The sequence below is a fragment of the Sciurus vulgaris genome, assembly GCF_902686455.1.
Source record: "Sciurus vulgaris genome assembly, chromosome: 4".
Lineage (NCBI taxonomy): Eukaryota > Metazoa > Chordata > Mammalia > Rodentia > Sciuridae > Sciurus > Sciurus vulgaris.
The window spans coordinates 37,093,695-37,106,807 of NC_136464.1; the positions used below are offsets into that span (position 1 = coordinate 37,093,695).

Genomic DNA, 13,113 nt, shown 5'->3' on the forward strand with positions numbered 1-13,113 from the left:
AGATTTACATTTTTACCACTAATTATGGCAGAACACCCAGATTCAACTATCAATGGATTTATAAGTATAATCTATAATATGTCCTGTTTGTTTATCAATTATGTACTCTAGAACTTCAGATGATTACAATGCCTCCTGCAATCTGATCAACATAAATTCAATGGAAAGATGAAGAGTCAACATGAATTCATGGAAAAACTAAGGGTCACAAAGATATTCATTATGATCCAAAAAAGTTATCTAATAATAGATTTTTAAAAACCTATTACCTCCTCTTCATTCTCATCCTCTTCCTCCAGTACATGTCTCAATACAATTTCACTCCTTTCTTCTGGAATTCTATCATGATTTATATACATATTCTTCCCAAATTTCACATTATTTTGCTTCTGCAGAGCAACACTAAAAGCTTTCTGCTGTTGTGCCTATTTTGAAGAGAGCAGAATTCAGATTATTTCAAAATTTATTATGGCAGAAACTGGCTGGTTCAAAATATTGTCCATACTTCCTTATATTTTTAATGTAGGTATAGTATCTGTAGCAGTGTGTGCTTGTTTATTTATATGTGTCCTCTCTCTTCCTTTACAAACAGTCTTGCAGGAGTTTATCAACCTTATTTGAAAAGACTAAGAACCAATTTTTGGCTTTGTCATTCAACTTACTATATTTTACTTCCTGTCATTGTTTTCTGCTCTTATTTTTATTCTTTTTTTTTTTTCACTTCCATGTTCTTAAATGTATGTCTTAAACCATGAGGAAAATTCAGATCAGATTATTACCCCCCAAACTGATCAAAATCTGTCCATATTTTCAAATTGAGATTTGAACATAAAATAACTAATATCTCATTTCCTATACGGTTCTATGTAATCTGACCATGAAAATTTATTCATGACCTTACCAAGAGGCCACTTGTTTTGGGCTTTTTTTAATTGTTATTTTTAAGTTATACATGACAGTAGAGTATAATTTGATATATTTATACAAACACAGAGTACATTTTAATCTAATTAGGATCCCAGTCTTGTGGTTGTACACTACGTAGAGATTCACTATAACACATTTATATATATGGACAAAGGAAAGTTTATTCTTTCTTTTTTCTTTGAGTCTAATTTTCTATTCCTCTAAGTTCCTGAAATGGCTACTATTAGATCATTGGGTCCAGCCTTTCTTTCCTAATTTGTAAACTTAAGGCTATAAATTTCCCTTTAAACATGGGGTTTTTCTAACTTACAAGAGTAATCTGGGTAATTATACTTTCTAGATTCAGAAGCTCTGGATTCTTTTCCTGAACTATGACTTTGAATTTTATTTTCTCATAGCTTCTTAGATTCTACCTTTTCCATGTAACTAACCTGATCTTGGAACTTTAACCCACTGGCCTACAATTCTACCATTTCTATTCCTACACTATCACTAACAAACCATATTCCCATCACCACACTGATGAGGAAAATGACCACAGATCTGGCTTCCATAGAAAAGACAGGTAGTAAGTTTGGCTTAAATTCTATTTTGTAGCTCTGTTCATTTACGGCAAATAAAGTTGTTGGATATTTTTTGGTCAACCAGGTATTAAACATTAAACCATTTGAAAATTGAGTCTTATATGCTCACCTACAGATACACAAGAATTAACAACAACTGAGAAAAAAACAAGCTAGTTCAAAAAACATTATTGTACAAGTCCTATATTATTGTATATAGTTTTAACTTTATAAAGTAAATTGGTCATGGTAAAGAATTTTCAAAATCAATACATCCTACAAGTATTAATAAAGAAAATTAACATGGAGGAGTCATACACAAAAGGTCATACATTATATGTTCCATTTATATGAAATATTCATAATAGGTAAATCCACAGAGACATAACACATATTGGTGGTTGCCAGAGGCTGGGAGGAGGGAAGAATACGATGTAACTGTTAATGGACACAGGGTTTCCTTTTGAGGTGATGAAAAGTGTTTTGAAACTAGATAGAAATGATGGTTGTACAAAATCTGTACCAACTGCAGCTAAATCATTTAAAGTAGTTAATTGTTATGGGAATTTCACCTTAATAAAAAAAGAAAAAAATTAGCATATAGTATACTACTATACAATGCTGAGACAGAGTAAAACAGAAATTATCTGATTTATAGATAATCCTTTAAAAGATTAAAATAGAGAATTCAGTTCATATACAGAATTTTAATTTCCTCCAATTTAACACTGGTCTGTTACAGATGAACTTTTTTAATTATAAAAATAAAATAAAAGCTTCCCAAAAGTAATTTGTGATAGGTGGGGGGGAAAAAAATCAGGCATTAGAAATCATGTTGAGCACTGTTTTATTCTTATGATGCAATAACTATTATGGAGTTTTAACAGCTCTTTAAAATTTGAATTAAATAGTAATCATTTTAAAACTTTTCAACAATGAAAATTTAAAGTATAAGTAAATAGATTAATATAACATACTCCCAGGTACCCATCATTCATCTCTACCAAGTAATATTTTTACCTTCTTATTCATTTATTCATTTATTTAAAGACAGGGTCTTGCCATATTGCCTAGGGTGGCTTCAAATTTGCAATCCTCCTGCCTCAGCCTCCCCAGTTGCTGGAATTAAGGTGTGCAACACTCACCTGGCATAAATTTTTACATTCTTGTTTCATCTATACATTTACCCACTCATTCCACATATTACCCCCCCTTTTTTTTTTTACAATTTTCTTTGGAGTAAGATTTATATACATTAAAATCCATACCTCAAAGCTGTACAATTTGACAGTACATTTTGTCATGTTATAGAATATTTCTACCTTCACTTGTTTCCTTTCCCAATCTTTCCACGCGAGCCTCCAGTTGCCTACAACTGTACTGATTTTTTTTAATCTTGTTTTGCCTGCTTTAAAACTGCATATAAACAGAATAATACTGCTTGTGCCTTTTGTGCTCAATTTCTATAGTTCGACAAGATATTTATCTGAGAGATCCCTATGTTATATTGTCAGTAATCCCTTCTTTTTATTCCTAAGTACTATTCTATGATATGACTACACCAGAGTGTATCCATTCTCCTTTCCTTTTGATAGCCACTTGAGTTGTTTCCAATTTTTGACTAATTGTGAACGAAGTTGCTGTGAACATATAAGGCCATGTTTTATTTCTCGATGATTAAACAGGAGTAGAACCACAGACTGAAAAGGCAGAACTAAAACTTCATAATTGCTGAATACTGACAGTTTGTCTTTTTATTATTGAACTGTAAGACTTTTTAATGCAAAATTTTTAATTTGTTTTAAAAAGAGAACAATTTAGAACCTTAGCATAAAAGGGCTTCTACCTGTCTCTGTTGCTGCCAGTTTTTAGCTGATTTTATAGCACATTTGGCACTGGCAAAAGTTAATGTAACACCATGCAAGTGAAGAAGACTACTGAGAATTCAGGTGAAGTTCTGAAGTCTTTAGACTTCTCTGAAGTACATTTCTACAGCAGAGTGATTGAAGAATTCAAGTTAGACTGACTGTATTTAAATATGGACTAGTTAAAAATCCAAAGAAAACACTGACAAAATCCATTCTAAACAAGAACCCGGAAGGATAAGAAAATGGTAAAACTAACCAAACAAACCCAAAAACACTCATTTCATGTAAGTTAAAGTAGTAAATCTTGAAATATATTTTTTATCTTAGATTATTAAATATTAAATTAAAATTATTTTTAATCTCACCTGTTTCATTGCTGTTTCACCTATTTTGTCAGAATGTTTTCGAATGCTTTCCAAAAAGTCTTTGAGATCAGACATGGAAATTTCCTTAATATCCTCACGAAGTTTAGGAAGATTTTCTATCATTAGCTGACAAAACCGGTATTGACTAACCCGGGGAAAGTATACATTCTCTAACTGTTCCATAGTTTTTAGGGCAGAATAATACCTGTGAGAAGTCAAAAATAAAACTCTATAAATAAAGTTCTTATCACATTAATTTCACAAGTCCAAATAACTAATCAGTTTAACACTCCCATGAAAAAGGAGTAATAGGAGCTAGGGATGTAGCTCAGTGCATAAGGAGTGCTTGCCTACCATACAAGAGGCCTTAGGTTTGATCCCCAGCACTGCAAAAACAAGTGGGACAGAGGGAGTTACTAGTTAAAATAAGTAAAATTCCCATTTATTTCTATTCAGGAAGCACACACTATATACCATATACAATTTACAGGATGAAATCATCACACTAATATGAACTTCACTATTTAACTTTATCTAAATATATATCATCAAGAGCATCATCATAGTAACCTGTGTTTTAAATGCATACATTATTTTTCCACTGTTTGTCTTTTTGTTATTGAAACGAACAATAGGAAACTATTATATTTTTGAATTATAGTAGTTACTTGATATATAATTTTATACTGTCTCTCACATCATAATATCATTCCATACCATTAATATCAAAAACAGATTTAAGGGCTGGGGTTTTGGCTCAGTGGCAGAGCTCTTGCCTAGCATGTGTGAGGCACTGGGTTCAATTCTCAGCACCACATATAAATAAACAAATAAGAAAATAAAAGTCTATCAACAACTAAAAAAATTTTTTTAAAGTAACAGATTTAATTCTAATTAAAGGAATAGTAGATCCTACAGACATTAAAAGAATGGTTAGAGAACATTATTAATTATTAATATCTTTATGTCAGTAAATTTAAAAACAAAATTTTTTAAAAAACACAAAATATATAAACTAACTTAAGAAGAAATCTTTGACCCAGCTATCCCACTCCTTGGCCTATACCCAAAGGACTTAAAATCAGCATACTACAGAGATGCAGCCACATCAATGTTCATAGCTGCTCAATTCACTATAGCCAGATTGTGGAACCAACCTAGATGTCCTTCAATTGATGAATGGATAAAGAAACTGTGGTATGTATATACAAGGGAATATTACTCAGCCATAAAGAATAATAAAATTATGGCATTTGCAGGCAAATGGATGAAACTGGAGAATATCATGCTAAGTGAGATAAGCCAATCTCAAAAAACCAAAGGACGAATGATCTTGCTCTTAAGCGGATGATGACACATAAGGGGGGATAGGAGGGGGGCAAGAATGGAGGAAGGAGGGACTGTATAGAGGGAAAAGAGGAGTGGGGGGAGGAAAAAATAGCAGAATGAATCAAACACCATTACCCTATGTAAATGTATGATTACACAAATGGTATAGCTTTCCTTCATGTACAACCAGAGAAACAACATGTATCCCATTTGTTTACAATAAAAATAAATTTAAAAAAGAATACAAACAATAATATATGCTTCAAACAAAGAAAAAAAAGAAAAAATCAAAGGTCTTGTTGGCTCAACACATATTAAGGTAATGGAATTAATATCAAAATTCTGCTAAAGTATTTTGTTAAAGAGAACAGGGTACTCTATATCAAACTGGTTACTTTTTTTCTCCTCTTTCTGAAATTTTCTCCAGGCTTCACCTTGAGAATCTAGTATGGCTCCAGAAAGTAAAATTAATATGTGCGAACCCCCCCACCTATCAAACTAATACATGCTGAATCACCTTTTAAGTGTTGCTACCAGACACCAACAGTGAATTCTGCTCCCAGTACAATGCAATATATCTTTGCCTGTCTCTCCAGTTTTACGGGGATTAGTTTACCTGGTGACCTCAATTCTCTGGTCAATTTAAGGAAAGTTGCTCACTTTTCATTAACTTCACTTTTTAATTTTTCTTTTAATGAGGACAGGAGCAATGACATCCAAACTATTCACAGACAAGAAACTAGAAGTTTCTTGTTTTTAATCTTTTTTTGTCTTTTTATTATAAATTCATAGAAGTTCTTTATATATTGTGGTTAAGAGATCTGTCAGAAAACATACTATAAAAGTTTTCTCCTTGTACCAGGTACAGTGGCACACACCTGTAATCCCAGTGGCTTGGGAGGCTGAGGCAGGAGGATAGTGAGTTTAAAGACAGCCTCAGCAATTTATCAAGGCGCTAAGCAACTTAGCAAGACCCTGTTTCTAAATTAAAAAAAGAAAAAAAAAAAAAAAAAAAAGAACTGGGGATGTGACTCAGTTGGTGAATGCCCGTGTTCAATCCCTAGTAGGATAAAAAAAGTTTTCTCCTTATCTGTGACTTATTTGTTAATTTTCTTAAAGATATCTCTTTTTAGCCAGGTGTGGTGGTACATGCCTGTAATCTTAGAAGCTCAGGAGGCTGAGGCAGGAGAACCCCAAGTTCAAAGCTAGCTTCAGCAACTTACCTAAGCAACTCAGTGAGATTCTATCTCTATATAAAATTTTAAAAAGGGCTGGGGATGTGGCTTAGTGTTAAAGGACCCCAGTGTTCAATCCCTGGTTCATAAAAAGCCTCTTTTTAATTATTATTTTAATTGATACATAATTTTGTGATCATTTTATACATTATACAAAGTAAAGATGTGTTTTGATGAGCAGAAATTCTAAATTTTGAAATCCAATTTAGCAATTTTTTGTAACTTTTTTGTGACTTGTCTAAAAAATCTTTCCTTACCCATGGATTATGAAGATATCCTATGCTTTCTTCTGTAAGCCTTATGATAAGCCAACTATATTTCTCTAAAAAAATAAAGATGCAAAAAGATTAAAAATAAAGGGATGGAAAAGATATACTATGCTAATGCTGATCAAAAGAAAGATAGTACAGCTATATTAACTTCAGATAATGAAAACTTCAGAACAAGGAAAATTTCCAGAGATAAAGAGAAGAATTACATCATGGTAAAATGGTCAATTCTCCAAGGAAACATAACAATCTTTTTATGTACATGACTAACATCAAAAACACGTGAGATAGGACTGTAATATAGCTTAGTGTTAGAGGGCCCGCTTAGCCCACTCAAGGCCCTATGTTCAATCCTCAACATTACTAAAGAGAGGTGGGAGGCAAAAGTCAACAGAATTGCAAAAACGAATAGACATATTTATGATTATAGTTACAGACCTCAGCACCCCTCTAATAATAATTAACAGATCCAGCAGAAAGATAGTTAATAAAGATACACTGAATCAAAGAGTACCAACAATTAATTGGATCTAAGTGACATGCATAGAATACTTCATCTAACAACTACCAAATACACATTTTCAAGCTTACATAAGATATTCACCAAGACAGACCACATTCTGAGCTACAAAATATGCCTTAACAAACTATAAAAAAGAGAAATCATATAAGGCTAACATCATATTTAATGGCAGGAAACAAGATGCTTTACCCCATGAGATTGAAAACAAGGAAAAAATGTCAACTCTCACCATTTCTATTCGACATCACATTGGAAGCAGTAATTATGGCAATATAAGAAAAGGAAATAAAAGGTATTCATATTGGGAAGAAAGAAAGAAAAGTCCTTGTAGATGACATGATTGTCTATGTAGAAAATTCCAAACAACTGAAAAAAATTCTAAAATTAATACTTGACTATAACAAGGTTGCAGGATACAAAGTTAATACACAAAGTTAAATGCTTTGCTTATAAACAAATGCTTTCTAGAAAGGAACAACTGGAATTTGAAATTAAAAACAAGACTATTTACACTAGTGCCCCCAAAATGAGAAGTTTAGGAGTAAATCTAAAAAAATATAAGATCTATGTGAGGTAAACTACAAAACTGATGAAAGTAATTAAAGAAAATCTAAATAAATGGAGAGATATTCCACGTTCATATGAAGGAAGACTCAATATTATCAAGATAACAATTCTTCCAAACTTCATCTTGGCAATCACATTCAAACTCCAGCAGAAGGCTGGGGGTGTAACTCAGTGATAGGGCACTTGCCTAGCATGTGCGAGGCACTGGGTTGGCTCCCCAGCATCACAAAAACAAAAAACTTTGGCAGTTTACTTTGTGGATATTGTCAACCAAATTCTAATTATATAAAAGGGTAAATAGCCACAAAATCTTGAAGAACAAAGTCAAAAGACTAACACTACTCAACTTCAAGATATAATATAAAGCTACATTAATAGAATAGACAGTGTTGTGAAAGGATTAACAAATATTTCAAAGGAACAGAATACAAAGGACAGAAATACACCCACACAAATACAGTCAAATGACCTTTGTCAAAAAAGGAAAGAAAAGTGTAGTCATTTCAGAACCATGTGCAACAAATAAGTAAATAAATAAGTCCACGGCCCTTCACTTTTCACAAAAATTAACTCAAAATGAATCACAGATCTAAATGTAAAATATAAAACTCTAACACTAAAATACAACATAGGAGAAAATCTAGTAACCATGGTTCTGGCAATGAGATGTTAGAAATAATACCAAAGCACAATCTATGGGGGAAAAAAAAGGTGGTTTTCATTTCAATTAGAAACTTCTGCTCCGTAAAGACTCTATTAAGAAAGTGGAAGTACAAGCGACAGAATGGGAGAAAATTTTTCAAAACCCATATTTGATAAAGGACTTGTATTCAACCTATACAAAAATACTTTAATAATAAAAATACAACCAACCAAATTAAAAAGTAGGCAAAAATTTAAACTGACAACTCATCAAAGAAGATAAAGCATTATGATCTAACAATTGCATTCCTAGGTATTTACTCAAATGAATTGAAAACCTATGTGCATAAAAACCTGAAAATGAATTTTTTTGGGGGGAGTACTGGGGATTGCACTCAGGGGCACGTGACCACTGAGCCACATCCCCAGCTCTATTTTGTATTTTATTTAGAGACAGGGTCTCACTGAGTTGCTTAGCGCCTCACTTTTGCTAAGGCTGGCTTTGAACTCTCAATCCTCCTGCCTCAGCCTTCAGGGCTGCTGGGAGGGATTACAGGCATGTGCCACCACGCCTAGCCTTGAAAATTAATGTTTATAGCAGCTTTATTGACAATCACTCCCAAATTATGAATAAAGCTGTTATAAACATTAATTTTCTGGAAGCAACCAAAATGCTCTTCAATAGATGACAAAATAAACACTGTGGTAAATCCATAAAATTCAATGTTACTCAGTGATAAAATGTGTTATCAAGTCATAAGAAGACATAAAAGAATCTTAAATGCATACTACCAGGCAAAACATGTAACATACTGTGTGCTTCCAACTCTCAATCCTGGAAAATATCATAACTATAGAAATGAAAAGAGTCAATGGCTAGCAAGGGTTTGTGAGGGAATAGATAGAGAAAAGATGGAGAATAAGGGATGTTTCAGGCAGTGAAATGCTTCTGAATAGTACTGCAATGGTGGATACATGTTATTATGTATTTGTCACAGAAATGTACAACAGAGTGAAACCCCCTCCAATATAAACTATGGACTTTAGTTAATAATAATGTGCCAATATCGGTTCACTGATTATAAGAAATGTACCTACTAAAACAAATGTTAATAATAAGGAAATTGTGCATGGGAGAAAGCAGAGAATATATGGGAACTCTGTACTTTTTGTTCAACATTCCTATTAATCTAAATTGCTCTAAAAATAAACTCTTATTAAAAAAAGGAAAAAAAGAAAAAGAAAAAGAGCAGAGTCTAGTAGTGCACACTCAAAATCTCAGCTACTGGGGAGGCTAAGGCAAGAGTTATACAAGTTCAAAGGCCAGCAAGGGCAATATAGAAAGACCCTGTCCCAAAATAAAGAGCTAGAGATGTAGCTATAGTAAAGAACCCATGTGTTCAAACCCAGTGCTACCAAGACATATACACACATGAGTCTGAACAGACATTTCACAAAAGGAAATACAAAAATGACCAAATAGCAATGAAATGAAACACAACATCAGTCATAAGGACATCTGTAATGCAAACTGAAGCTACAATGAGATGTTATTTTACATTTACCAAAATGACTCAACTAGAACAGACTGACCAGATGTTGGCAAGGATGTGGAGAAAATGAATTCTCACACATTGCTGGTGGGATTGTGACTTGTACAACTATTTTAGAAAACTATTTAATGGTTTCTTATAAAGCACAGTATACATCTGTGCTATACTCCAGTAATTCTACTTATATATACTTATTAAAGGGAAATATAAATATATGCCTACAAAAAGGTTTGGACACTAATTTCACAGCAGTTTTATTCACAATACCCCAAAACTTCAGGAAACCCAAGAACCAATCAACTGGTGAATTCTTCTAAGAAACAAAGTCTTAGAACTGAATACTATTCAGCAATGAAAAGAAACAAATATGCAAGAACAGAGCTCAAAAAAACATTATCTGGAGTGGCAATGATTCCATTTATATTAATTCTAAAAATACATAAAACTAATCTATGGTGATAGAAATTAGACCATGGAGGAGGAATTGTTTGGAAAGAGGGTGAGGAAACTTTGTAGGGGTAATGAAAGCATTCTATGTCTTGTTTTGGGTGGCAAAAACTTTTCAAGTAGTAATAACATTCAACGTCTTGATCTTGGTGGTTACACAGGTGTGTTTGCATATTAAAAATTCAGGGAATTGCAGATTTATGATCCATCCATTTTTGTTTACGTTATACTAAAAAAGTCAACTGAAAAACTACTCGGCAAAAAAACTAAAAAGTAAAAAAATGCACTCTACATACAGAAAATATTTATAACACATTTGACAGAAAACAAGCCAAGCTCCAAAATACACAAGATTTTAAGCGTACTTCAGACATGGTGAACATGAAGAGTGAAACGACCAAGTGAAAAGATTCAAAAGGAATCAGAAAAGTAAGCTTGAGCTTAAGATATAACATTCATATTAGGAAATCATCTGAATAGAAATTTAGACTTTTTTAAAAAACAAATTTGAAGTGATAGTAACTACTAAAAAATTTTTAAATGCTCTATAAATTAAAGCAAATACATCTGTGAGTGTTTGACTCTACAGGTCATGAGTTTACAATCTCTGGTTGATTAGCAGGAATAAAATCTGTCCATGTCTGTTATCTACCTTATTATCCAATATAAATACTTAACCTTTACAACAAAATGGCAAGGCACCATAAATCAAAGCAAGGAAAATGGAGTCCTAAAATACAATAAGTTTGCAAATTGAATACATGTTTTCACTTTCACTCCTTTATGAAATATCAATGAACAAAGGATTTTTTTAAGCACAAGCCCATACCAATGGAGAGAAAAGGAAAACAAAAATGAAATTTTAGAAGCTAGAAAACTGATAGGCAAATGGTAAGAACTGAGCAGACCCGAGAAAACTAAATCTTAAGCCAACAGTTGAGAAGCCAAGAATAATCTAATTTATTCTGTAGAATCTGCAAAAGACTCAGGAATAGATAAGAATCCCACTACTTCTGGAAGTAGGAGAGAAAGGAGGACTAAAATAAGGAATATGTTGAATGTTTTTAACATAAAGAAATGATAAATGTTTAAGGAAATTGATATATTTATCCTGGCTTAACACTATACAATATATAATATATATATATGTATCAAAACATTACATGGTAGTATATAAACATGTACAATCTTTATGTATCTGCTTTAAAAATTAAATTTAAAAAAATAAGGAAGGCGGTTGAAAATGTGATGCAGACTCCAAATTCTCTTCCCGCTCCAAGCCTATAAGTAACTGTCCTTCACCCATTCTGGAAAAGGCTAAGGAGACTAAAACAATCTCTGATTAGGGGGGACCAGTTAAGACTTAGTACCATAGTACTGGTCCAGAGACACATGTACACTAGACGTCCTCTCCCTCAACTGAAATCCCAGAATGCTGGCAGTGAGATTTTTTCACCCTCTAGACACAAGACAGGGGAAGTTTCCTCTGGGGAATCTAATAAGACTCAGAAGAAAGACCTTGAGATATTAATGATAGAAGTTTCCCAGCTTTAGAGTCCAACCAAATAACCTTACAGTAAAATTCACAATCAAGTTCCACCAACACCCCCAGAGCTTCTAATCAGTTTGTTATATATACCACATTTTAATATAAGTAATCAATCATAGAATTACCAAACATCTGAGAAATACCTGTAACAGGAAAGGGAGAGTAAAAACAAATATTAAAAATTTAGAGGAAACATATTATGTAAGGAAAATGCATATCTAAAATCTCAGAATTCAGAGAAAACACTATAATAATAAATAAAAAAATTAGAGATCAAAAATTAGTTCCCTTGGGTTTGATTTCTAGTATGGGATATGTGCGAGTGGGGGGAGAAAAGGCCTCCTAAAAATTAAAAATCAGACAGCAGAATGGGAAAAAAAAAAAAAAAACCAGCATCATCTCTGAAAGATAAAGATGAAGAAACTGCATAGAAAAAATAAAGACACAATGAGATTTTTAAAAGGTCAAGTAGAGACCTAATCTAGAAGATTGAATATTAATACCTGTCCTAGAGAAAAAAAATCCAGAAAGTAGAAGGAAAAACATAATTCAAGTAAATTTCCTAGCATTTAAAGGCATTATCGGATTGAAGGATAGTTTCTAAAGTTAAAAGGAGGCTCCGCAAGTATCCATCACAATGGAAGTAAATAGACCTATACCAAAGTACATTATAAGAAAAAGGGTTACAGATGAAGGAGAAATCACAATGACTTCAGACTTTAAACTTCTCAATGGCAATGGTAATTTTCAAACTTCTCACTCAAAATCCTAGAAGACAGAGGGAATGGGGGCGTGGAGCACTGTCTGTATATATATGTGTGTTGCGACGGGGGCGGGGGGAATGAGCCCATCTTACGTGTAGATCTTGATTTCTAAAGACTACTGCTGACTAAAAGAAGCCAAGTTGCCTTGGAGAATTGTTTCCAGATTTGGAGCAAGAAAAATACAATGAGAGGCTAGAAAATCTTATTGTACAACAAATGAAAGTACACAAAGACATAGAAGGACACAAAAACTGGTTTGAGGGGTTTCTCTAGCAAAATTTATAACAATCTGTGCATCAAATAGAATAATGGCATTAATAAATTATGACACTTATTTTTAAACACCCAAAAATCCACAGCAATTATCAGAAGCAACGAAAAGAGAGATAAAAAGGAAAGTCCTTTATATGAAAAAGTCAGCTAATAAATGTTAAAGGACTGATAGCATTTTAAAAAGAAACTATAACTTCAGTATAATAACTGTTTAAAGCAAGAATCCTAAAACCATTAGA

At 32.8% G+C, this 13,113-nt stretch overlaps 1 protein-coding gene across 9 annotated transcripts in view; it reads right to left on the bottom strand.

Annotated features, from left to right (window-relative positions):
* EXOC6 (exocyst complex component 6) overlaps window positions 1-13,113 on the bottom strand; it is a 194,901-nt gene that overhangs the window by 123,260 nt on the left and 58,528 nt on the right. For all 9 annotated transcript variants that reach the window (XM_079137555.1, XM_079137558.1, XM_079137556.1 and 6 more), the window contains 2 exons: window positions 3,724-3,928; window positions 270-425 (listed from right to left, as the gene is read on the bottom strand). In XM_079137555.1, the coding sequence (XP_078993681.1) occupies window positions 270-425; window positions 3,724-3,928 (361 nt within the window). The remainder of the gene's footprint in view (window positions 1-269; window positions 426-3,723; window positions 3,929-13,113) is intronic.